Consider the following 27,987-nt stretch of genomic DNA (forward strand, 5'->3'; position numbering starts at 1 on the left):
CCAAAATCGACTTAAGTGCTGTGCTGAATTTTTTAAACAAGTTACAAGAATATCCTAATTCAAAGGGAAGAGTTTTATCAAAATAATTGTAACCCAGCAGAAAGGAGGCAGTTGATGATTTCAGTCAATATATTAAATAGATAAATAAAGGCATTGACCCATTAACAAAGAAATAATACATTAGACATACAATACAGTTTTAAATGCACATTTTATATGTTTAGTTTCTGAAATCTTTGACAATAAGCAACTGTTACTCCAGTATTCATTTACAAAATTTTATAAAATAAAAACATGTTTTGTAACAATTTAACATTTAACATTTGAACTTACAAACACGTTTTAGAAATTACTATGACAAGTTTAAACAAGTTTTGATATAGATAGGTATTTCAGAGGATTGTTATCTGTCAGCACTACAAACTTATTTCCTAGTACATAATCCCTGAATTTTTCTGTAACACTCCACAATCACATTAACAATACGTCCGCTCTGATTCTAAGATAACGCAGCACCGAGTCCATGGTATTTTTTTTGTTCTTTTTATTGTATCATTGTTCTCAGATATTTCGCAATATCGTTGTTGTTAAGCATCCCCAGTATTTCAGTTTTGTTGTAGTCTGCGTCCATAACTACTACTGCTCCTCCTTTGTCCTCCTCTTTGATTACGATAGAATTGCCTACAATTCTCTCTGAAGCGGGATATATATATATATTACAATTTTCTCTGAAGTGATATATATATATATATATATATATATATATATATATATATATATATATATATATATATATATATATCACTTCAGAGAAAATTGTAGGCAATTGGATCAAATCAAATCTCATGACGCCCTGAAGTTTCTTAAAACACCGTCTACGAAAACTCTTCAAGGGGTGTATTAATCGTCGGGCGCGAGATTATGTTTCGTCGTTTCAAACATAATGGCGGCGAGTTAACAGTTTGCGCAGACGACCGTTGAAGTAGTGCAACAGAAGAGATTTAAGGTGAATTCTTCATTACAATCAAATGTAACAACAAAGCTGCTAACGTATTACGGGAATATTTAAAGGCAAAGGGACAGGATTCGAATTTTGATTCGTTTAATGTATTAAAATTGATTGAAGTTTTGGGACACTTTTATATTGATGCCCGAAAACCTGATGAAAAGAAGTACAAAACAACTTCACTAGAACCATAGTAACCATAATAAATGCTTTGATATTGTCAAAGACGCCAATTTTCAAGATGCAAACCAGAAGATGGCAGAGTTGAAAAGAGACGGATGAGGTACCATTACACACGATCGCGTAGTTGCCGAAGCAGATCTTAAGACGTTGTACACATCATTTCAACTGAGTCCAGCAACACCAAACGGCCTGTTTAACAAGGTTCACTTTGATACCCAGCTGTACTTTTTCATGCAAGTGAACTTTTATACATACGTAGGACCTAAAGTCTATAAATGAACCAAAAATTAACACAACTGTGATTGAATAGCCTAATTCTTTTATAATTTAATTATTCATAAAAAATTGTTTCATTGTTTCAGAAGGGGTTGTGAAGAAGAGTAGTTAAGGATGGGACAGATTATTTCCGAAGGCATGTTGCCAAGTGCAATTTTTAAGCAAACAACTCGCCATGCCTGCTCCGACAATAATGGCTCTCCCGTGTACTGCTGGAACCCAGCTTGCCTTACCTACTTCAACCTCTCAGCCATCTACAGAACCGGTAGTTGTTCATGTTCCGCAGTTAGCTGATGCTACGAAGTATCTTGAAGGCATTTGCCTTAACGAATTGTTTGATGACCTTGTCAATTTAAATACAAACGTGTTTCACACAGCAATGCAAACAAATCAAAAGAACCCTACTGTTTTACGAACTGTCAATTTACTGTCAACTTTAATGTCAGTAAACAGTAAATGTTGACTGATATCATGTAATTGATGTGCGGATCAATTGACATGTGTATACATATAATTTGCATTTCATTTTATATTTGTGGAATTTAATTGTTGATATTTTATTTATGATACAATGTACTTGTCATTTTTACATGCCCAATTATATTATTGTTGAATTTTGATGTTGATATCTGGTACTTTGTTTGTGATACTTCCACACATATCTATTATGTGATTTTCAATGTGATGTCATTATTAAACGTGTGATTGAACTCTTAAAAATCTTGTGATGGTCTTTAGTGGGATTAATTTGCTTCGCCTCGCCCAATACGGATTTCCATTTCTCACCCTGGATGACTTCGTACTATGTCCCAAACTGCCTGTGTAAATATATATATATATATATATATATATATATATATATATATATATATATATATATATATATATATATATATATATATGTATAAAAGCACTAAAAATAACCAACGACACGAACAATAAAATAAAATATTGTCAAATTTTCGGGACAACCCGTCCCTTCTTCAGGACAGCAAAATAAAAACTACATAAGAAAGAAGAAAAACATCTACAAAACTAGCACTAAACTAAACTAAATAATATTTTGTTGTCCTGAAGAAGGGTCGGGTTGTCCCGAAAATTTGACAATATTTTACTTTATTGTTCGTGTCGTTGGTTATTTTTAGTGCTTTTTTATATCTCATCTTATAACCTTGTATCTTTTGATCCGACACTTTAGATAACGAGTGTTGTTGGTTTGCTAGTGCTTCTTATATATATATATATATATATATATATATATATATATATATATATATATATATATATATATATATATATATATATAAAGCACTGAATAGAATCGACAACACTTGGCATCTTTAAAATGCCGGATCAAATACCAGGTATATTGTATTGTATTGTTTATTACCAAGAACCATACGATTCATAGGTTTAATATAGATATTAAGCCAGTGAACTGAATATATGAAGCACTAAAAATGGCTAACGACACGAACAGGAGATTATGTCATATTTCCGGGACAACCAGTCCCGTCTTCGGGACAAAAGAAATAATTAAATAAATTACATGGGTAGTAAGATCAAGCGCTACAACTAGCACTACTAAGGAAACTATATACAAAACAAAACTTACATTTTAAACCTCCTAAACACTATTTGTCCCTTTTAGTGGCGGATCTTGATAATTAGAAGCTGTTTTCCTTTGAAAAGGCACTGGTCTTTCTTAGTGCGACAACAATAACAAGAGAATGCATTAATGAGCATGCTGACATTACCTACTTGGTCTGAATGCGCATGCCTAGTCATGCTGAAAATATACACGGGTTTAAACATTAACAACGGCCCACGTGTAAAGCAGATAATGTATTTGGCAGCTTACATAAACATTTTACTGACATAAACAGTTTAATCTGTAGGAACAAAGGACAGAGCTGGTCAACTTAACATCGGAGCATCATTACGAAATACAATAGGGAGGGAAAGTACGAGGGAATCTTTCTCTAACCAACAAATGTCATTTAATAATGCAGATATCCTGAAAAAATCTGTAAAATATCTTGAAGAAGCAAAATTACCTAAAGAAGATGAAACTACTGGTGTAAGGTATAGGAAAAAGGGCAGAGGTAAACTGTTACTAGAAAATGAGAGTTCAGGTGTTCAAAAAATTGGTTCTACAGCTCCGGCACAGAGAGATTTCATCGAAAGGGTACGGAAAAATAGAGGTCTTGCAGAAAAATTTAATTTAAATACCTATCAAAGAAATTTAGAAGAGCACAGTTTTGGCCAGTCATTCAGTAGTGGTGAAAATGTAAACATGGAGGAAGATGACTTTTATGATGAGCTACCCGCTACAGGGACTTTAAATCGAATGTGGGCCAAGAAATGGCGCTATTTCAATCAGTCTTAAAGTTTATCTTCTACTGAACAGAATAGAAGAAACAGAACTTGTAAGTTTAACCTTTTTAGTTTTATAACTTCTTCATAATCAGTTGCCAAAGTTTGCTGATTGTCATAATACGATGTGTAATGCCATTCAATGTTTTAAGGATAGTGTTCATTGCTGATTGTTGATCTCCTACTTCCTTGCGAATAAAATATGATTAGACATTATTCAGAACTTTGACTTTAGAAATGTTACGATAATTCTCTCGAGAAAATAAAATATTAATTGGTAATTCAGAAATAAAAATGCAGGTCCAATTAACTGACAACCAAATATTTGATATTCATTATGCAGTCAGTCGGAATTTGCCCAAACTAGCTTGTTGTTTGCATGTAAGCTGTGAGCGCAATGATATTTACCCTACCATACATTTTGTTTACAGATCAATTTTTGAACTAATCGGATGCAGTCCATGTCAAAATAAAAAACAATAAAACAAGAACCAAGAAACATTTGCATTTTGGTCAAAGGAAATGTGGCTCGGTTCTATATTTTGGAAGAAAAGTGAGGGACCCGTATTCATAAAGGAAATATCATGCCGAATTTGTTTGATGCCTAAATGGCATATACTATATGTAGTATCTTATTGTAACAATGGCCTATATATTAATTTCTGTTATTTGTGCATATTAACATTTGCAAATATGTTTTTAAATGAATCAATATGAATGAATGGAAAAGCAAAAACATTTATTTCTACGTAAACTTTTTAATGACGTCACAATGATTACAGCACACGCTTATCGTTTGACGGTCACATTACTGTCCGGTTATGTCAAGAATTCTAAACAAGTTGTCTCTCTCAAAAGTAAATATTAGTAATAAACAGCAATGTTTAAAAAAAAAATTAACGTGCTGTTTATGTCTTTTTAAGATTTTAATTTTTTAATTAAAGCATCCTTTAACGATAAAAAAAAAATCAAATTAAGATATGAAGATTTTTAATTTTGCCTAAATTAAACAGATAATGAACAATTATCTTTATTTTTTATTTTTTGGTAGAAAGAAATGCGTCACTTCTAGTTAAAATATTTCTTAATGAAATTTCATATGTCAGAAATAATTATAATACATACGTATATAATAACAATATAATATGTATAAATTATATTATTTGTTTGATATTTAGATTAAATATTTCAAATGCAATGTAAAGGTACTAATGAATTATTCTTATTCTTAATAAAAGTTCATATTTATATTATATGTTTCAATTATTCCTGCGGTCCTAAATTTTTGTTTAGGCTTTTATGCTGTGCCTTGAAAACAAAACATGTTACCGTCTTGGATTTCGATCACACCAAAAAATCGCTACATCATGTAAACATCGCTGTAGTACTTGACCAAAAATGAAAAGAACTAAGGAAATCGACGGAGGAAATTCGGACTAAATCAATTTCAAACTCTTATGTTCAAAAACTTTTCTCTCTCCATAAGGTCGTTTTGTGGCATAAAATGAAATTAAAGTTACTCAATACTCGTAAAATTCTCTGATGAAAGTTGAAAAACCGAACTGATTTCAACTTAATAGACTTAAATTTCATCAATTGTTAGAAAAAATATACATGTCATCACACTTTTTGAGATGCCAGATAAACATAAATTAAGGCATATTTTAGCATCAGAAAACCTATGGTTTTGGTTAAAAGTAAAATTTTTGTAGGCAGAAATTTGTTAATCTTGATTAATTGTATTGTCAACTTTACCAGAAAACTAAAACTACAAAAATATTTTAAAATTAATCGTTGGGATAAGAAAAACTATGGCATTTAGACATTCAACTGAAAGAAAAGTCAGAAAGAGTTATTTGCCCTTAGCATCGATAAAATGTATGAATAAAATTGGAAATTTAGGATAAAATTAAGCTGCCAAAATATCTTGAACTTACCAATAATTCTAATTACTTCCATGCGATTATATTCGCATAAAATAGATAAAACTATCTTGCACAAACTTTAAAGAACTCAAAGTTTTACAAAAAAGTATGACATCACAGAACACTGGATTTAATACTGCTTAGATCTGTCTATTACACGACTTCGGTCTTTTAAAAAAACAACGTCAATAACATTGTCAACATTTCAATAGATATGATAATATATCTCATTTTAAAATATCAAATGCCTAAAATTAAAATATATATTTTACAGTTTAAATTGTTTCAGCCATCGCCCGAATTGCAAGTTTTTAAAGGGTCTCAGAAGAGACTAAATAAATAACGTATTTTTTTTGTTTAAGTTCAAAATGAAAAACATATTAAGACAATATACACATATTTGCATTAATTTGGAAAATTAAAAAAACAAAAACAAAATACAAACAAACAAAAAGAAACTAAAAAGCAATAAAACAAGAACAGATATGCTTAAATATATTTAAAAAATTTAAATGTGAAAAAAGTGTTTACTAACATTTGCAAAAAAAAAAAGATGCAGAAATAATAAAACAATGAAGAATTTTAGGCATTTGATAATAGTTATATTGTTTATGGCTGTAAAACGTTCCTGAGAATGTTCAATTAACATGAATATCGAAGAATACAAGATAAAACATGCATTTCGTTTCAAGCAAAACATGAGAAAACAAGAGATGTTTGTGAAACACTTATGCCCCCTACCTTGGAAACATCCACAAAGAAAATGAACGAAAACTGCAAATAACTGGAATTTTTCTAAGTCCAAGGGGCATAACTCTGTCTAAAATTGCACAATCGTACCAAACATCGACCTTGACCTAGATATTATCATAATAAATCTGTATACCAAATTTCATTTTAATATGTGTATAAATATACAGGTCTACGAAGAAAATTAACGAAAACTGCAAATAAATAGAATTTTTCTATGTCCAAGGGGCATAACTCTGTCGAAAATTGCTCGATCATACCCAAAATCAAACTTGACCTAGATATTATGATGATAAACCTGTATAGCAAACTTCATATCAATATGTGCATCCTCTACGAAGAAAATAAGCGAAAACTGCAAATAACTGGAATTTTTCTACGTCCAAGGGCCATAACTCTGTCGAAAATTGCTCGGTCATACCAATATCGAACTTGACCAAGATATTATGACGATAAACCTGTATACCGAATTTCATTTTAATATGTTCATCTTCTGCGAAGAAAATAAACGAAAACTGCAAATAACTGGAATTTTTTACGTCCAAGGACCATAACTCTGTCGAAAATTGCTCGATCGTACCCAATATCAAACTTGGTCTAGATATTATCATGATAAACCTGTATACCGAATGTCATTTCAATATGTTCATCCTCTGCGAGGAAAATGAACAGAAACTGTTGGTGGACCGACCGACCGAGAGACATATTGACAGACAGACGGACAGCAGCAAAGCAATATGCCCTCCCTTCTTCAAAGGGGGTATAAAAATATCGTCAAAATTTGCACAAATGGAGTTAAAATGAAGTATGTAAAATATCGTTGATACCTGCATCTTAATACACAATATACAACCTTTTTACAATTTCAAAATACCGGAACACGCAAATGTACATTAAATATAATCTTACAATTATGTTGATGTTGCAAAGCTAGATTTTATTACTTATCAGATATTTAAGTACTTTGAGCAAATTCTCTTAGCTATATGTAGCAAGAAATAAAACGACCGAGGCAAGAAAAAAGGATCACCAATTTTTGTTTATTAAATCTAAGAATCGTGTGAATTGTTTCCCTCTGATTATTTATCGACACTTCTGCACTGCAATCAGCGGAAGACAGCGAAGTGGATTTTGCTCCTCGGTAGCCTTATCGACTCAGGATCCGGGATGAATCAGGATGATATAGAATTAGCTTCCAGGGATTGATTGTTGATCAGTTTCATTAGTATAGATGCACAATCAGGGAGGTTTGTTGAAATCTCTGGTTGTCTGAAGCAGTGAAAGGCATGTTTGTTGCAACAGACGATCGATTTTGGCGCTGGCGGGAAGAGAAGTCTGCATTCTATGTTTAATGTATGGACGACTAAACGTAAGCAACCTCTGGTAAGTAAAACTAATTCCGTATGAAAATTTACTATCTTAAGGTACATGAAGCGTTTGCACAGATGTTTTATCCAGATCCTAACTTTGTTTAAATAAATGAATACATGCATATGTAAAATCCAATTGTAAAAATACACACAAGCACTATGGAGAGCACTGGAGACTTTTTTTTTAAAACGTGTATTTGATAAATGACGTATAAAGCCTACAGACAGAATAAGATGTGTAGGATATTATTTCACCCTAGCTCCGACCAGCTGTAGATTCTTCTTAATATGAGTACTTAATTACGCGAATCAGCCGTACTGATCACATCGCGAAAGTATAAAATCGCGAATGCCACTTTTTTTTTTTATCATTATTTCAATATTTTACAACTGTCGGAAAAATACCGGATATAAATAACATGCGTTTAATTACTTAAAATCACCAGTATTGCAGAGACCGGGGCCGAGGGGTCGGGGTCATCTTAGGTCACATCGATAATACATATTACATGTATAATACACAGAAAATTATGACTTTCCTGTTGTGTGAGAAACACACGAAACAAAGATTACGTAGGTTGTTTCAAAGATCGAAAAACAGTATTTTTACGATAAATTCTTAAGAATGGTTAAATTGTTAACCATTTATGATACTTATTGTTAAAAAAGAAATCCTGTGTTCGGCTGAATAATTTAATGAGAAATGTTCGAAGCGTGCAATGCTTAACTCCTGCGATATGATTCCTTTTTTCTACAGAAAAGTCGATTAAGTCGATTATTTTAAGACATTAAATTATTGCTCGTTGTACTCGTTCTCTATTATATACTTTACTTCAACACATATTAATCTTATACACATATTAAAACTGATTCTGTCTATTATCCAACTAAACCAGTGGTTAAGATGGCCCATGTTTTAATTTGCTTCGATTTGCACAATCTTTGCATTATTTTCCTGTACTTACAGAAGGCTAACGCCCGTTTCCCGCCTACATTTTACATTCAAATATTTCAGAATTTCTGTCAGATATTCAAAAACTAAGTTTTCTACTCAAAAGTATAATCAAATCCTAATCAATTTATATCAAATAAAATTTGTAATCAAATTATTTATTTTTAAACAAACGTTTTGCGAATGCGGGGTCTTAATAATATTTCATTGAAATCGGTCTCAATGAGTTAGGAAAAAATTATTTAGCGGCCATTATGTGCAAAAAAACTCAATAATAATATATTTACGAAAGGACTATATATGGTTTGAGCCTAAAATGGCCCCTTTAAATGAACATTGTCATTTTACTGCAATTCTTTGTTTTATATATACAAATATACATTTGAAGTTTTTTCATAATTTTCATTTTGATTTTAGTGCCCACAATTTAAATATATGACATCATGAAGTTTACCTTTTCCCGCCATTTTCTCATTTTTAGCATAAAACGGCTTGTTTTGAAGCAGTTTTTCCTTAAGGAAACATTGAGCGACTGCATGAACAAACAAAATATTTTCACCAAAGATGTATCTATCCTATACTTATAAGTGACAAAAAGTTCGTTCTTGTTCAAAGAGTCGCTCTATCTTTCCCATTCGAAAAAAGATAAGAAAAATGTCAATTTTTGACTGATTTTGAATGAATTGTAAAAATAGCGTCACTTCTGACGTCATATACTGCCAGTGAGTGCATATAAATCAAATAAATAGGTGAAAAACATATTTAATGTCAACTCTTTTATAAAATATCACAACAAATTATTGTACCTGAATCATTTTCAAAATAGCGAATTATGGGGGCCAAATTTGACTAATATCATATATAGTTCTTTATTAAAGTAAAATTTCTTTTTAATTCATATCTGTTAATTATTTTTCGAAAATTTACAAAGCAAAATTCTTTCTTTGGAATATATTTCGGTCTGTAGACATATGTTCCCCCCGTGAAACAACAAACCCTATGGTAAAATTATGCTAAATAACAATAATTAAAACCACTCAAAAGGAATTTTAGTTTCACCGGGGGGGGGGGGGGGGTGTTTTAAAAAACATTTCCATTTTCCGTTATTTCTATTATGAAATGAGCTATTTTAACCAATATACAAAGTTATTTCGAAATGCATAAATATTGAACCACTCTTGCACAATTATACATATATATATATATATATTGCGCATTTATTGATCTTCGATTGAATTTGTATTTAATCCAACATCATCTCTGACACAAGTAAAAATTACTCAAACACATGTATGGTGGAACTGTCATGGCTTTTTATTCATATCAACATTTACAGTTAACATGCCACTTGCATGTTCATACTCTATGCGCCGATCTTACCACTTGTAAGCTTTTGGCAGCATAGCATTCACAAATTATTCATTCAACAAACCATATCAGAGCTGGGGGACCTGGAGACAACATTATCCCTCAGCAAATGGTTATATGTCAAAATTGCGCCAACACTCTCATCAATGTATCTGTCCTCATCACCACAACCATGGATTTCTTTTCAAACTTTTTAAACGCCATGACGATATCTGCAATTGAAAAAAATACACAGCAGCAAAAAGTATCTGAATAGCTATGCAAAACGTACAAAACAAGGTATATAGATGTTCAAACCAACCATAATATCTAGGGGAGGGGTGGGAGGGAATTTCTGTGTTCACTCGGCCGAGGATTAAAATGAAAAGGCCAAGAGCGCATGCTCAGGAATAAATAAAGTATCAGTCATAATGTATAGAACAAAAAATTCCGGAAAAATTTGATATTTTGTTAGATTTAAATTACCTAATTTATTCTCAATAACTGTATTTATCTGTAAGGGATAAATTTGATTATTTCGAAATGCATAAATATTGAACCACTCTTGCACAATTATACATATATATATATATATATTGCGCATTTATTGATCTTCGATTGAATTTGTATTTAATCCAACATCATCTCTGACACAAGTAAAAATTACTCAAACACATGTATGGCGGAACTGTCATGGCTTTTTATTCATATCAACATTTACAGTTAACATGCCACTTGCATGTTCATACTCTATGCGCCGATCTTACCACTTGTAAGCTTTTGGCAGCATAGCATTCACAAATTATTCATTCAACAAACCATATCAGAGCTGGGGGACCTGGAGACAACAGTATCCCTCAGCAAATGGTTATATGTCAAAATTGCGCCAATTGGATTTCATGCAGAATGAAATCCAACCGCCATCACAGCGGTTTAATTTTGACCATTTAAAGCTTCCATAGCAACATTCACATATATCGACCTAACAATGTGTATATACATGTACATATTAAAATCATTTTTCAACACATTCATAATAAAAGCCACAACAGTTCCAGACTAACTCTTGATCATATCTTTGGATAACATAAACTTTTACCCTCAATAAATTGCCTTAGAGCTGACTGCATGGTTGACACAAATTCATGATTGCCCGAAGGCGACAAATGAACCCCGTCATTCAGAAAGAGATTACTTTGATTGGGTTTAATGTCAACATATTTAATTGAAGCACCACCTATCTTCAAAACAAGAGTGGCCACAGAAAGTTTATGTTATCCTAAGCCTAGATGTCTCTGCTGCCATGTTTGAAATGGCATGTCGCCAATATAATCTAGGTAATATATGTGACCAAACAATGCATGTTGAAGGCATATCCGTACTCAAATTGACCATAACTTTTTTTATAAACTTTTGTTGTCTAGATAATGGGTTATCATCTTTACCAATGTCATTTCCACCTGCATGGATGACCAGAAACCTTGGATGTGGATATTTTGATCGCAAGTCACAAATAATATCGGCAACACTGTCAAAACTTAACCCTGATACTCCTTTCCATAACACTGATACATTAGGTAATGAAAGGTCTCTACCAAACTCTGTTGACATTGATGCATACTGCTCAGCTCTTTTAATAAGAGATGATCCAACAATCCATATTGAATCTACAATATCATAAACAATAAACAATGCATGTATACATGTAGCAGTAGTTGCAAGCTGAATTGATAAGTAAACAAACTGCAGAAATGGTGGTGTTGTTAATTAAAGTTGTAAAACATTCAGATTAAATTGACGGTTAATATGTAACCAACTCAGGTCTCAGGTAATGCTTATATGCATCTGAAGACCATCTCCCCCTTCTTTGAATTTCTTGTTCAGCTATGCCCAACATGTACATGTGTGTAGCAGCTCCTATTCTAAAAGAGTGTGTTTTAAATGTTTTTGTTTCAATACCTAAAAATGTCAGTGTTTTGTGCAATATGCTTGAAAATTGGTATGAAGACAGGGGACTGCCACTTAAATGGCAAAATAAAGGGCCATCATCCTTAGATCTGCATTGCAGAAAAGTCTCCAAGATTTCAAAACATACTAATGACTCTGATGATTTGTTTATATTAATAATAAAACCATTGCCACATTGATCTGTTTTAGAAAATCGGAGGTTTAGTATGATAGTATCTTTGGTTAATTGTAGATCTGAGAGATGTATAACATTTTTGTTATTGTTGTTTGATGCAGATGTTAACTCACTAATGCGGAGAAGACCGAATAATGCAACTGAAAAAGCAGATCCAAATAATAAATGCTCATACCTAGATTTTGTCACTGTTGGTAAAACCTGCAATATTTTGAGCAAAAGTTGATAAGTAATGGGGCTTCTAATGTCTTTCACAGGCTTAGTTTTTCTTAAACCAGCCAACATTTTTTGGACAATAAAAGTTTTGAGTGGATTGTCTAGGCCAAGCATTTGCAAATTGTGGCTCAAAGCTGACAAATAAACTTTAGCTGTCGAATATGCAAGGTCTTTTGAAGCTAAAAATGCTAAAAAATTGACTATGTGATCTACTGGGGGTGGCCAAAGTGGTGGTAAACAATACTGTAACCGGAAGTCATGAAAAACATTAATGGCTTTGTCATAAGCAATCTTTGTGTTGCTTGAGAGACTCGCGTCAATTAAACGATTGACATGCCCTTCAAAAGGCTCCAAAATTGAGTAGGTACTGGATAAGGATGGCAGTCTGCCCATGGTGCCAACTGCCTGAATCTGCGCCACTGCAATCGAGAAATTGAATCTGCAATCTCATTTCTATAACCACTTATGTGAACTGCCTTAATCTGAATGTTGAACTTCAAAGACAATAAGACTAATTCTCTCATGAATGTCATTTCTGTGTTCACTCGGCCGAGCATTAAAATGAAAAGGCCAAGAGCGCATGCTCAGGAATAAATAAAGTATCAGTCATGATGTATAGAACAAAAAATTCCGGAAAAATTTGATATTTTGTTAGATTTAAATTACCTAATTTATTCTCAATAACTGTATTTATCTGTAAGGGATAAATTTGATTATCTCTCTTTGTTTGGCCAAAATCATTTATATTTAATGAAAATATACATAAATGTTTACATTATTAAAAAAAAATAACTTTAATTATACAACTTTCAAAAAATGACTTTTAGTTAGGCGGCTAGACAATGCTATCGTTCGCAGTCCTTTAAAGTGTCTCTCTGATAAGCGAAATACCCAATAAAATCAGTCTAGAGAGAATGGGAATTTGATCAGCAATAATTTTACAATACAACAACACGTCACTAGCATATCAAGTACAAGCCATTACGTCAAATGCGTCGATTTGTCTACGGTATTGAAATCTAATTCAACAAAGCTCAACAAAATAATGCCTCTTTTACGTTAGTGGTTATTGTATAGACAGAGATAAACGGAATTCGAGATCAGTCACTAATGGAGGCGGTGGCATTATTGTATTCTGAATAACGTTATTGATGTCTGGACCAATATCGTTATCCATTTTCTTTATATGATAAACGAATTCCTTACTAATGAAATGCATAGAGATGGCAGATGATACACATAATATTTACATCACAGGCAAATAACCAATATACTTGAAATCTCGACATGTACATATATACAAACCTCTTCGTAATGAAATAAAAACAAGGGATGGCTTTGCGTTAAGATGCAATATTTACATTTTTCAATGTCTTTGCCTTTGATAACACTTCGTATCGATTTTGTACTTACAGCCCAATAAATTCAAATGACGTATAATTGGGGCGCAGGCGGGGTTGGCTTATTTATATATATTCAAATATTTAATCGTACAATTGCTAAAAGTATAGCCAAATATTTATCTCTTTCAATACTTGTACCCAAAATAAAATAAAGTACCTACACGATTATATGCGTGTATGATATTGTATATTTTGGTATAGTTTGTAGCTCTCATTTCAAATTAGATAGAAAATAAATGTTTAAGGCCGTGTATTTAGTCAAGCTTTGGGAGTGTTTTACCTCCAGAATAATTTTTCATTGCATTTACGTATGATGTGATTGTCTTTTAAAGATATGGATTTCATAACACAAGTATTGACAGAAAATGTATAACAACGTTCAATTTAATTAACTGTGGCCCAATTTAAATGCGGTGCTTTTGTCTATTCGTATTTTTATGTATACACGTTCTAAACCATACTTTACCAGCAATATATTTACTTATACACTGTACTTATCGTCCTAAATATGTTCCTGAAATAAGCTATATTTTATATTTACAAATCGATTTACTTAAACTATACAACAAAAATACTCAACAGTGCTAAAGCTAGATTTAGTTACTAGGGTTTTAATGGATTCGAAATGACTAATACGATACTTTATCAACTCCATCAATTTATTAATTGCGGTTTCGCAGTTCAATAATTGTATACAAAGGAGGGGATCTTTTAAAATACATTTTAATTTTAAAACCTTTGTCGATATTAAAGGGACTTAAACACGATTCGACCTCAAACTTTCATTGTTATTTTTCGTTTTTAATGTCTAAAATAGTTAACATGAGTACTTTTAATCTCTCGTCAAAATTTGAAAGAGAAATATAAATATTAGTAACAAGCGATATAGGGGGTTTGAAATTCTCTGATTTGTAGATAAAGCCCCAGTCTTGTTTTTGTTTACCTGTGTGTTGTATTGGTTTAAGTTTCAATCAAATGTGTTAGTTATTGTTGATAATATATTTTATAAACAAATTGAGTTAGTTTATCCTGTTTCACAACAAGCCATATTGTCAAACTAATGGTAAATGTTTACATCATTGGAAAGAATTCGAAGAACAAGACTCGAGCTTTGTTTATATAACAATGAATTCTCGTCTTTTGATCTCGCTTGGAACTTAACTACTAACATTGAAATTAATCATTCAATATGCACATGCAGACCATTTCATACCAGTGTATAAAAAGTAGAACTTTGCAAGGCTAATAGAAATTGAGAACTTTTGATTTTGTTTTGGAAAATCTGATCAACAAAACAAAAACACCACTTATATGTGGGTTATTATACTCTGAGTCCCATCGGCTTTGCAAGCTTCATTTCACTTAATTAACTGTTATTAATATAAACATTTTACACAGTTGTGTTTTCATTCTGTTAGGTCATTTGGTTAAGCAGTGAACCCCCCTCCCCTCCCCTCTCCCTCCAAAAAAAATATAAAAAAATAAATAATCAAAACCTTAAAACAGAAACCAGAAACAAAAAAAACACACCTTCCCCCCAAATTTAAAACCCTTTCAAAGCCTTATAAAGAGATAGTTGTATGGAAGGTTACTCTGATACATTTGGGAATAAAACTGCATTTATTCAAAGTAATGCATACTTTGGCACATTGTTAGCTTTTTGTAGACGCCAGGCTGCTGGTGACGTAATGTAACAGACATTAGTCGGCACTTAAGATCCACCATCATTCAAATGCATCGCGATATCATTAAACGACTCGCAACCCTTAGACTTATACTCTGTAAACAATGTCTGCTAAAAGTTCTGTTTATATATAGAGATGATTCATTTTCCAACGAACATTTTTTTGACAAACATGAACAATAAAGTGCTAGCTGCGTTGTAAGAGCACTATATTTACTCACCGGAAGAATTAACTTTTGACTAAAATTCATAGCAATTAAATAATTCAAAATTGAATTATTTTTTCTCGACACAAAGTCAAAGTGTCAAGTCACGTTATTATTAAGATCTGTGTTAATCCTTTAATCTCATTCACAAATGAGATGGACAAATACATACAATCTACAGCCCTTGCCTTGTTATCAACAGCTCTGGAGTTAACATGTTCCTTTGGGAATGGATCAATTTCGTCGAAAAAGCTAACCAAACTGGTTAAGAACACGGTGGGTTCCCTATAGAGCAATACCATTGTATATTACTTGCAATGGTTGTATTTGCTAGTGTAGGGCGCAACAGAAGAGAATCCAATAAATCAGGCACCAACCTCTCTCTCTCTCTCTCTCTCTCTCTCTCTCTCTATCGTAAAAAAAACGGGGGGGGGGGGGTATTTATAATTGATTTTTTTAGAAATGAAATCATCTTTATTGAAGGACAATTATTGTACAAACATGGTCATTGTATATATCAATAGTCTAAAGTATTAAATGGTCTTGAAAATGAAAAGTTGGTCCATGTGTTCGGATAAAGAACTTAACGTTCGATAGATCTTGCTAATAATGTGCTTAGTCATAGTGAAGAGCGGGGAGTGTTAGGCCTTGCATCATCTCTGACAAATGACGCCTCTGTAAAGTAGCCCTCTTAGTGTGTTTTTCCAGATCAATCCATACCTAGCCTTGTTTTTCATTTGGTTTCACTTGCTGTGCTTTTCACATGATGGATTAGAAAGGTAAATATAAGGTTTCCTCATTGTCGCTCTCGCTGCTGCTGGAAGTGAAAGAGAAAGACCATTACAAAAAATCACTATTTGATCTCATAGCTAGATGACATTCATCGATTGCTCCCTCTAAAAAGGATCACAAGCTGAGTGTGTTGGAATCTGTCATTGCGTGTAAGGCTCTTCTCCTGATCACCGTTTCACTGGGAATCTTAACACAGAACGTTCTAGACTTAACAGAAACCATTTAAGCTAACAGTGAATAAGGTAAGGGCACCATGATATATAGCTGAAGCAGCAGAATAATGTAGCATGTTCACTGAATTTATGGATATAGATTCCCTCTAGAACAAAAGTTACTATGTAAATGTAAAACCAATTTTTTTATTGCAACCCGAAAAAGATATGATTTAACATTACATTTAAGTTTGAAGACAATCATCAAAAATAAGGGTTGTGTATTTTGTACGTAGGTGATCACTTTATCTTTAAGATAGTATTGCTTTGAACAAATTTCCAACGATTGCCGTCCATCTTTACTATCAAACTTAGAGAGGTCCCGGCAGCACAGACATAAGACGATTGTATTCTAAAACAGCTAAAAGTCTTCTATTTGCCGCCGATTGATTGCCAAAATAGGTTCTGTAGAAATGAAATGATTAAATTTAGCAAAGCGTAAACGGAGAGCGAGCTCTAGGAGAATGCTCACTATCGATCGGCTCTCTGCTGTAAATCACAAAACTTCCGTTCAATTATTTGATTACAAGTACTAAATTACAGAATAAGGACGATTAGCCCCAATACAGAGTAATAAACTCATTTGCATGAATACATCAGTGTTTGTGTTGGAGCAACACATTTGAAACAAACCTACCTTACCGGGGTATCCTAATACACAATAAACTTTTCAAGTAAATGCTATTGATTGCGATTATGTGATAAAATAATCTACAAGTCTTTAGTTATCTATGTTTCAAAGAGTATGTTTTCAAATTCAAGGATGTTATGTTTGATTTTATAAAATCTGTTTTGTAATTTGGAAAATTGTTTGAATGCGTTTGTTTTTTCCGTCATCGTGCGTCGGTCAGGAATTTTAAAACCCGTTATTTTCTTCTAGGGATTATGCTCACAACCTAAGTCCACGTGTATGATGAGCTAGAGTGCTCTTCCAAAAAAGGGCATTTTAGTTCCATTGTCTGGATAAATGCAGGGCTGTATTGGTCAGCAAAATGCATGGCTGCCATGAGTTGTTTTGATATCGTCTCTACACTCATGGACATATACATTGCACATGTACATATATCTGATAAGCTAAGTAAGAAAGATGAATAGGATAATTAAAGGATACTATACAAATCTCGAAATATGCGTATGGTTTTGAGGCAAGAGTGAAATGCTATGATTTATTAATTGTAAAATGCATCTACAAAAATGCTCCTCACACTCTCCCTTTTCCCTTCAAAAGATAATTTGATTTACCCTTTTCTCAGTACCAAAACACTTAATTCTTTTTCTCGGGAATTTTAATCAATCGGATAAAGTGACCGTCTGTGCCTCCTAAAAAATATAAAACTCTCTTCGGGTTTACCCCCCCCCCCCTCCTTCAACGCCCGACTCCCCCTCACCAAAAAGAAAAAAATAATCCTCCAATTTCATAGATTGTAATTATTAACCTTTCCTTTCTCCAGCGAATCATGCATTTAACTTAAAAAATGCACATCAGGGCTACTTTGTAAGTATATCTAAAAGTGGAGTACTAGACAGTGCATTTATGTAGCTACATGTAATTGTATTTTATCAAAATGAACAATCATTTTTTCTTGGAAAATAACAATCTAGAGACTAACAAGTAATTGTACGTTGTTTTTTTCTGTTGTTTTCTTTTCATTTTTAAAATTATTATTTTAACCTCTTTTGTACCAAAAATCCAGTGAAAATTAACTCCTCGAAGATTTTGTTCAAGGTCACGATAAGCTCCAGTGACCTAGTCTTAGATGTTTGTGAATTAATGATGACCTACATATATTTTCATTCTCATGTGCGGGGATTGTTCGACAAATGAATATTGATCGAGCTATAAACTTAACACGAAGAATACTTTCATGCATAACATATTTCAATACCATTGCGATGACTATGCATTTTTAACTTTTTAGCCATTAGCACATGCTCCAGCTTTCAGAGGTTAGACAATTTAAACTTTTTAAAAATTGAATCACAAGCACCAACCATATCATATATTATAGTTACATTGTACTTGTACATTTACATCATATAGTAGTAATTACAATTGCATCTTACAGGCATAAGTTGTCGCGGCCTAACTATATTCAGCACAGGATCTACGTTGTTTACTTATTGCGGCGATGTTTTGAGACCTTTGAATTTAAATAACAGCATACATGCTGTTACCATTTTATCCCATAACATTCCAATATCGAAATCGATTCTATATGTAGCTGTAATACCAATGTCGTGTCTATAATGTGGTTAACTTTTTGGCCATAAAACTGTAATAAGATGATGCATAATAGGTAGACAGCTTATTTCTTACTAACACCAATTATAATAATTCTGCATTATATTCTGTCAACATTGTCGTTGTCTGTCTGCAATGATACGCGCATTAAGATGACTTTTCAACGAGGTAACCAAATTCGTTAAGGTAAATCTTATTCCATAGATTTTTCACAACCAAAAGATAAATGTGAAGAATATAAATGGTCACTTAAATTCACTATATAGTTTTTGACTAACTTCCTCTTTTGCAACCTTTATCCTGTTTATCATTTAATTTAATTAAAAGAAACGCGTAGTGATATATATCGATATAAAACATACAGAAGGCATTCAGTTCGCTAAACATATTATGGAGTATTTCTACCTTTATCGATGACCACGAGTATTTATATTTGCGACATTATTTACATTAGATATTTTTCATATATATTTCAATTCCCTGATTATTTTAGATTATCGTATGTTACTCTCAAAAATCATGAACAATATATTGGATTAAAAACATTAGACTGTCGACAGTGTCTGGTTTTGTTTAAATATTGAATACAGATAACACATTATGTTAACCATATGTGATTGCTTAGATATATATATATATATATATATATATATATATATATATATATATATATATATATATATATATATATATATATATATATATATATATATATATATGCACCTCTAGCCAAAATGTTTCCCTTTTTGTTGAATGTTGATATCTTTTATTAGAAATATTTTTTTAAAGATTACACATTCTTATTACATATTAGCGTGGGCATTACTATTTCCAAACTTATTCTGCAGAGAAGTATTGATATAAGCGGCAGTTATGTCTCATGTGGGTTGTATACGTGGGACATAAAATGCCTTGAACCGAACAACTGGACGTAACGAGTGGTTATTTGATAGTAGCAGGCAAGAAGGTCTAGACTTATGAAAGGGTTTACATGTACACTCATTGTAAAGACTGTTTTAACCCAAACTGCTGCATCCAAATTGGAAATTGATTAGTTCGGTCTTTAGTTAGTTCTGGGCCGAAATGGTTGTTAAAGTCTTACCATAATAGTCCCTACGAGTAGCAAATGTCAATTTCACTAAAACTCTAAAAGGAGGCTTCATCAATAAATAAAAAGGAAAGGTTGTCACGAAAGCCAGCAATTACCGCTTCTTCTTTTTTTCACTGAATGTTTTCTTGTGGATTCACTTTTCCAAAAAGCTAGAACAGACAAGTATAAAGTCACGCACGGCGTTTCCCCTCTTAGTCTTTAAATATTTTGGTTATTCATTAATGCTTTTTTTCCGGCAAAGCGAAAGCTTATCGTTTACTTTTAATTATTCATTTCACGCATTGTGCTGAACAAACTGAATGATTGAAAATTACAATGACATGCTAACGTAGTAATATTCAGAATGGATTTTACTACAGTCCTTTCTAAACAATTTTTAGTTTAAAAGAGGTCTTATTTTTTCCAAAGGGCACCTGTTGATACAATGAAGTCAGAAGATGGATAAACATGTTGATGTCAATGTTTTCAATCCTCCCTCGGCCAACGCTTGAATTCACTATCGCATTCAAACATGGAGACGAAGAAAACAGCTGTTATAAGGCATATAGGAAAAAGAGGGCGTGGCAAGGGGCAGTTCATGAGCCCATGTGGAGTAGCTGTCACTCTCACAGGTATTAGTTGTGTTAGTTTCCGCAATATATTCATTTTACCGAGTTCTAAATACGCATAGAGAAAAGTTTATAATTCTGTTTTCATTTATATGGCACTCACTAAGTGTAGAATGATTGTGGGGCTTGCAAAGCTCTAATACCAAAGTTTCTATAATACGGAACATGTTAAGAGTTCATTGAACAAAAACAAATCATCGAAATAGAGGCATACACGTTTTTAACAATGCATTACAATGAAACTTTGTTATCATCGAATTAATAGGTCATTTCGTAGAAATTGATTAATTATTTCAACTACCATCAACTACCATTTACCGCCGGTCAGGCAATCATGAAATCAACAGTTGGTTGATTAGTTTACACGAGCAGTGAACTCATGATACATGTATGTTATCCAGGAAAGCACAACTCAACGCTGTTTTTGCAAATCAATAAACAAGAAAGCAGAGTATGTTTTCTGAGTAGAGAACATCGTGATCGGCATTAGAAATGTATTGAATCTGACTGTGTATTTAATCAGTCCCCAGATAACAAAGAAGGTACATGTAACATTGTAATACATGAATACTGAAGAAACCCCAAGAATATTCCCTTGTCCTCTCGCATCAGTGGATGACTATATTTTAGAGAATAATAAAAACATGATAAGCGTAAAATCTTCCAACATTTTGTACATGCAGGAGTAGGATTGTCTATGTTGTTTGACGTTTTGGAGGAGGTTAGGGGATACAACTTTGATTGGATTGATAAGCATATAAACTTCCTACGCTCTATGTTAACTTAACAATTGTATAGATCTTTTCTTTTCTTTTTTATATGGGTTTTACGTTTAATTCGGTTTTCCTGGTAAATTGTTTAATATTTATGACTCGATAAGTAAATCCGCAAAGTTATTTAATAATAAGTATGCACGACTCGTAGAACATGAAACATTTATGCTCACTTTACTAAAGTCCTCTATTTTTTAATGTTGATTTATTGATTATCTACAGTGATTTTATCATCAAAAACTAGTAGTAACTCAGCGCTCTTTTTCACCAAACTATCCCACAGGTGCTTGTGGACTGGACTGTGCACTATCACCCCCCCCCCCCTTTCTAATTTTTTTTCTTCAATTTTTTTTTTTTTATTAATTATCGTTAACAACCCCTTATATATGTCTCCAGCCGAAAAATAAAAGAAATATCACGACTCGGTGGCAGTTTATAATCACACTTGTTTCTCTTTATATAAATAGGGGAAACGAGTGTGATTATAAAATGCTACCGAGTCGTGATATTTCTTTTATTTTTCGGCTGGAGACATATATAAGGGGTTGTTAACGATAATTAATAAAAGAAATTAAAAAAAAATTGAAAAAAAATAGAAGGGGGGAGTGGTAGTGCACGGTCCAGTCCACAAGCACCTGTGAACTATCCACGCGATCAGCGCGTCGCTACTGTTTCTTTACCATGTATACTATTTTTCATGTTGTTTTCTTTAAACCTCTTTTCTTATAAATATACACTAGTAGGAATTAGGGGTGAATATGAATATGTAAAAGGTGCTGGCACCAACACCAACGTAAATACCAGTACTTGTACACGCATTCAATGTACATCTTGAGCAATACGCTATTTATAAATCTAAATAGACTCATTTTAACAAGATCTTGGACTTTCGGTATCTTTTTCTTGCGTCAAAAAAAAGTTAAACAATGACGCTGGTTTCAAGTGAAATATACATACTATATATCAGGTTAATATCGCGGTCGGAAAAGATCGCGATTTTTTTTAATTTGCAGTAAATCGCGGTAGCTTGAATTCGCGGAAAACAAAAAATTGTAAAGCATTAAATTCAAACCCGATCATGATTATCTGTATATGGTACATGTATATTAACTCACAACGAAAAAAAAGAAATATTTATATCTGGGATACATTTTCAAAATATATTCTGTTGAAAAACAATTATAGTGATAAATAATGAAATGATTTTCGATAAAAACACCGGTTTGTGTTATACCCGTTCATAATTATTGTCAGGTTGATATAACAGTTTTTATTAATTAAGTGCACCCCACTTCTATAATGGAAAAATAGCTTCTGTCAAGTGAGTTTCACACCTTTTTCACGTGTTAGACACTCATGAGGACCATTTATAAACACCATTGGCTCGTTTCATAGAGGGTCGTACGTCCAGACTAAGCGCTGCGCCCGTGTGAATACGGGACTAGTTCGAATATTTGCGTTTCATTAAAGAGCGGCATCTTTACGTCCGACTATTAAGCCAAAATTTTACGTCCACCCATAGGGACGTAGTCATAAGTAAGCATATATATATTACATGTATGAAACGACGATTGTATTTTATCATTAATGCGATTTAAGTTACATTTATTATCATATTCTGATACTAAGAAAGAACGATTTATATACTTTTAATTCTGGAATTTGATTGTTACGGGAGTTTCTCCGAAATTAATGTGCACACGGGGGTTTCTCCCGAATAAATGTGCACAAGAGAGAGAGAGAGAGAGAGAGAGAGAGAGAGAGAGAGAGAGAGAGAGAGAGAGAGAGAGAGAGAGAGTGATTATAATTCATATAATCTCATTATGTGTTGCATTTTATAAACTTACGTTATATTTTTTCTTAACCATTTTATTTTCTTTCTACATCATTTACCATGAACAAGTTTACATCACATTTAGTAATAACTTTACGTTTTAAAAATCTTTCATTAAAATTGCTTCCCGGGAAAATATTTAACATTTTTGGTAATTGATATATGATCAGTATGTACCTTTAGATGCATTAATTTTGAATGCAATCAATACTGAAAATCGAAGCCGATTAAACTTGCCTATACTAATGCACAGTCATAAACTTAATTTGTGATTCTCTTTTTAAAGTGAAGATTATGATGTTATTGATACATGGTTTAAACTACAAGAATGACTACACATTTAGAGTTTAGAGAAGTCTACAATTCAAACTGATTTGATAAATACTTATTATTTCTAAATACTGGATACAGAAAATGAAACTTGTCATAATACATGTATAAAAGACATTATATTGCGCTAAAATACAAAACATCGCGAAATGATTGAAAAACAAAAATGCATTGATTTTGTTTTATAACCCCTAGAATTCACCTAATTACTTAAAGTGATATATTGATTATTCCATTGAGCACATTACACAAGTCCAAAATAATACCGAGTAAGCCCGCTTTAAATTAGACATTATACATGTATTTTACGGTTAATACATTTAAGATTTCCATGTGTTTTTGACACTAAATAATACTCTTTGCGCTAGTGTTCCAGAAAAAAATTATATACACTTCACCATTTTTTGGTTACCGTTTAATGTTTTATATATTTGTGTAATTTAATTTTGATATCATGTGTTTTTTGTCCGGTAAGTTGTTGAAGGAAAAGGAATATTATTTAAGAATTTTAACCTTTGTGTGACACAAGAATTTATCAAACCTTAAATATTTTAAATAAAAATTATTACAATCGCTAGTTCCTCTTAAATTGATCATATTTTCACATGCTTCATACACCTATACTTAACAGAGAAATAGACACAATTTTATGCATGTGCAGTGCTGCGTTGTCATGGACTTATGCTAAAGCTATAGTCTAAAGTCTCTCGAGTTACGCTGCTTTATGAAATGCAAAATACACCCGACTAAGTTTCTGTGTAAGTCTTCAGACTAGACTAAAGTTAGGCCCAAAATTTAGGCCTCTTTATGAAACGAGCCCCAAATCACTTTGAAATTTACCGATAGCTCTGGGCAGACAGATTTAGTCACGCATTACCGCACGTGGCTTGGGTACTTGTTAAGTGTCATGTTTGATTACTGCAGTTCTTTTTTAAAGTTTATGATATAGGAAGAAGAAAGGTTTTGCACAATTATTGTGGGTTATTTGATTATTATAAAGAAGTTATATAAAATCAAAGTACTGAAGTACTGATGGGAGTTGATTTTATCGATTATCATTTATTTTAAAATCAATTTATCTTGCATAGCAATTAGTTTCTAGTTTGTGTTTGAATTACGCACTTTTTTATAATACATGCATGAATTTTTTGACTTTTCCGACAAGAATTTCAAGAAACCCCATATGAATCATGTTGTGTAATATTTAAAGATAGATTTCAACTACTAGTATGTATTAGTTATCGAAACAATTCTAAAAATTGTATGGATCCAAACACTATTGATATCGAACTCTGGTCTCGTTAAATTAGACGCTCGGCTGTCTCCGTTAATATCCGACAAGCAAGAGAGCCCCCTCTCTGCTTGTCGAAGATTTACGGAGACAGCCGAGCGTCTGGTTGAACGAGACTATATTAACTCTGGCGTAGGAATACATGAGACTACAAATATATCTAAATTGTTCGTAGTATGTAAAATTTGACTATTTTCAAAGTGTTTAAAGATAAATTTCGTTGAAAGCAATCTTCAGCATACATATATAGCGCATTACATCGAATTTTTTTCTATTATTTTCAAGAACTTAGTTTTGTCAGCGGTGATGATTTGTGCTTAGGTCCAAACAATGTTTCACTTTCGGTTTGCCAGAGTAACTGCATAGGAGAGTTGATTATAATCAACTCCCAAAAACGAATTGTCCCATGTATGCCTTGTTAGATTTAGTCAAAACCGGAAGTAGAGGGAACATATGAAGGAAAAATGAAAGCATGTCTCCATTGGGGGATCATAAAATATTTCCAGTTAGTTACAATAGCAGTTGTCTGTTATTATGATAGACCGCATAATACCATTATTTTTCCTGAAAAAGATGCTAATATATTAAGCGGGGTCAACTATATTGCAATGCCATTAAAACTTAAACATATTTTGTGTTGTGTGTTTTCATGATAAGATAGATGGTTTGTAGTAAATCCTATTCCTTTATCATTTCTTTATCATTAATATACTCAAACAATTATTCACTATAGTCTGTCCCAAGTTATTGCTTCCATCACTTTTTGATTATTTGTAATAAAAATACACATACCTGTGAAAGAAATGCTGTTGAAATCGATAAAAGGGAAAATATCCAAGATATCTTCATTGACATATTATGATTTTTCACTCATAAAAGTTCACAGGAACGAAAACAAATTTCTTACGGAGATTTATGATGGGAAATGTTTACATCTTTTCTCCATTCGGAAGTACTCGGGACACCTCAAACAAAATTTCAACGTTACCATTCGGGCTTATTCATGGCTGATGCAATACAAAATCTCCGTAGACTTTTTATTTTGGGATGTGTATTGAAACCGGAAGCGGTAGAGGGGGCGTTTCAAAAGAGATAATCTGGACATTTTTCATATTAGTGGATGAACGAACGTAGTTTGAACTCAAAGGTATTCATGATTATGGAAATATAAAGCGAAAAGTAACTCGGGACAGAGTATAGATGTTAAATTCGCTGAGTTTTGATTTCAGCGAATATAGCGAAAATTAACTCCGAGAGTTAATTTCCTGCTATACAGTAGGTTGCGTAGCCTAGTCAAAAGCCAGACAAATCTTGTTGATTTCACACAGCCATGGCCGAGTGTCCAGCAATGAAATAGACAGATCTACGTCACATTGCTGTTTGACACAACTATTCAAAGTCCAAGCTCGGGTTTAAATGGTTCCAAGATAAAACCGATAAAACGACCTGCATTTTTTGAGAAACGATTACATAGTCATTGACATCTGCACTTTTGTAAAATTATCTAAATATTTAAATAAAAAACATCATTGTTGAATATTGAATAAAAATAATATGGAAAAATCTTTAATATTATTGTTTGTGTTTGTTTGTTTGTTTTTTTTTTCGTTTTTTTATTTGCAGGTGATATTGCTGTTGTGGATACAGAAAACCATCGAATTCAAATCTTTAATGAAAACGGTAGCTTTAAATCAAAATTCGGATCCAAGGGGTGTAAAGTGGACCAATTTAACTACCCCTTGGACATAGCAGTCACAACTCAGAACCGACTGGTGGTGACGGACAGTGTCAATGCCTGTGTTAAGGTGTTCACCACTGACGGCCAACTAGTACAAATGTGCGGGGGAGATTTTGATTTTCCTTATGGAGTAGCAGTGTCATACGACGGATATTTCATAGTTACAGATATATTTAAACACTCTGTCATAATACTCGACCCTGAAGGGAGTCCCCATCACTCATTTGGAGAATTCGGGTCAGGGGTCAAGCAGTTTGATCACCCGTACTTTGTAGCAGTCGATCAAAGCAAACAAATCATTGTGACCGACTCTGGAAACAGTAGCATTAAACTTTTCCACTTCGACGGTAAGCTTTTACAAATGTTTTCACAGAATGATTTTAAACTTATCAATGAAACATTTTTAAATCTGCAAGGTCTGTGTCTAGACGGTGATGGGAACACAATTGTGATATGCAACAGTAATATATACATTCTAATTAAAAACGGACGACTTTGGGAAATTCTAACGACAGAGGACGGGGTGTTTTCTCCTAAGTCGTTGTCTTATTCTCCATCGGGATATTTAGTTGTGACGCAGTACGACACCGGAAAACGTCACGAACTGACAGTCTTCCGGTATAGACAAGAGGATTTCCGGTCGCTCAATTCCGCGCAATTCTATGCAATCTCCATATAGTGTTTCAATATTCATTTTTTGTAATACACGGTGTATTAATATTGTGTGCTAGATATTTATTCTATACTGTACGAAAGTAAAGAATTCAATAAATATAGCTGAACAACTGGAAACATTTTTGTAGTGCATGTATTCTTTACTAAAACATCAACATTATCAATATCACAGTAAACTAGTATATATATATATATATATATAAAACAATGATCTATAAAGAACAATTATCTAGATAGTTGTATTTCCCTTGCATTCTCAATAAAATTCTGTTTATTGTTCCTTTACACTTCCTTTTTTCATGCTTACATGTAAAGATGTGTTGTAAACGATTTGATCGGTTGGTTGCTTTTTCACAGACGAATCTGCTTTATAATTAAACACATGACCAAAACCTTCAATTACTCTTAATATAAGTACATGTATTTAATTTTCAATAATTCAAAATTAGCCGCAATATTAGTATGTATTTAAATTATTTAACGTTAAACTAGTTATGGAAGATTCGTGTTTCACTATTAGTACTTGTAAGTAACTGCTATTTCG

At 32.7% G+C, this 27,987-nt stretch overlaps 2 protein-coding genes across 3 annotated transcripts in view; both read left to right on the forward strand.

Moving 5' to 3' along the window:
• The window catches only part of LOC105317566 (chitin synthase chs-2), a 58,311-nt gene extending 53,391 nt beyond the window's left edge, over positions 1 to 4,920 (forward strand). The window contains exons 38-39 of the mRNA XM_066084927.1: positions 3,364 to 3,894; positions 4,273 to 4,920. Coding sequence (XP_065940999.1) covers positions 3,364 to 3,854 — 491 coding nt within the window. The 3' untranslated portion in view covers positions 3,855 to 3,894; positions 4,273 to 4,920. The remainder of the gene's footprint in view (positions 1 to 3,363; positions 3,895 to 4,272) is intronic.
• Positions 4,921 to 7,691: 2,771 nt separating this feature from the next.
• On the forward strand, positions 7,692 to 27,728 carry LOC117681262 (tripartite motif-containing protein 2). 2 transcript variants are annotated; one of them, XM_034444948.2, is made up of 3 exons: positions 7,692 to 7,899; positions 20,603 to 20,805; positions 26,654 to 27,728. In XM_034444948.2, the coding sequence occupies exons 2-3, from the start codon at positions 20,706 to 20,708 to the stop codon at positions 27,445 to 27,447; spliced, it is 894 nt and encodes a 297-aa protein (XP_034300839.2). In that variant the 5' UTR covers positions 7,692 to 7,899; positions 20,603 to 20,705; the 3' UTR covers positions 27,448 to 27,728. The 2 variants fall into 2 exon arrangements, with proteins under 2 accessions (XP_034300839.2, XP_034300749.2); XM_034444858.2 differs by lacking the exon at positions 7,692 to 7,899 and adding an exon at positions 16,627 to 16,871.
• The last annotated feature ends 259 nt before the right edge of the window (positions 27,729 to 27,987 follow it).

Source organism: Magallana gigas, chromosome 5 (genome assembly GCF_963853765.1).
Source record: "Magallana gigas chromosome 5, xbMagGiga1.1, whole genome shotgun sequence".
Taxonomy (NCBI): domain Eukaryota; kingdom Metazoa; phylum Mollusca; class Bivalvia; order Ostreida; family Ostreidae; genus Magallana; species Magallana gigas.

Coding starts and splice junctions, on each gene's coding strand:
- LOC117681262 (XM_034444948.2), top strand. CDS start 20,706: ATGGAGACGAAGAAAACAGCTGTTATAAGGCATATAGGAAAAAGAGGG. Junction 20,806..26,653: donor AGTAGCTGTCACTCTCACAG/GTATTAGTTGTG, acceptor TTTTATTTGCAG/GTGATATTGCTGTTGTGGAT.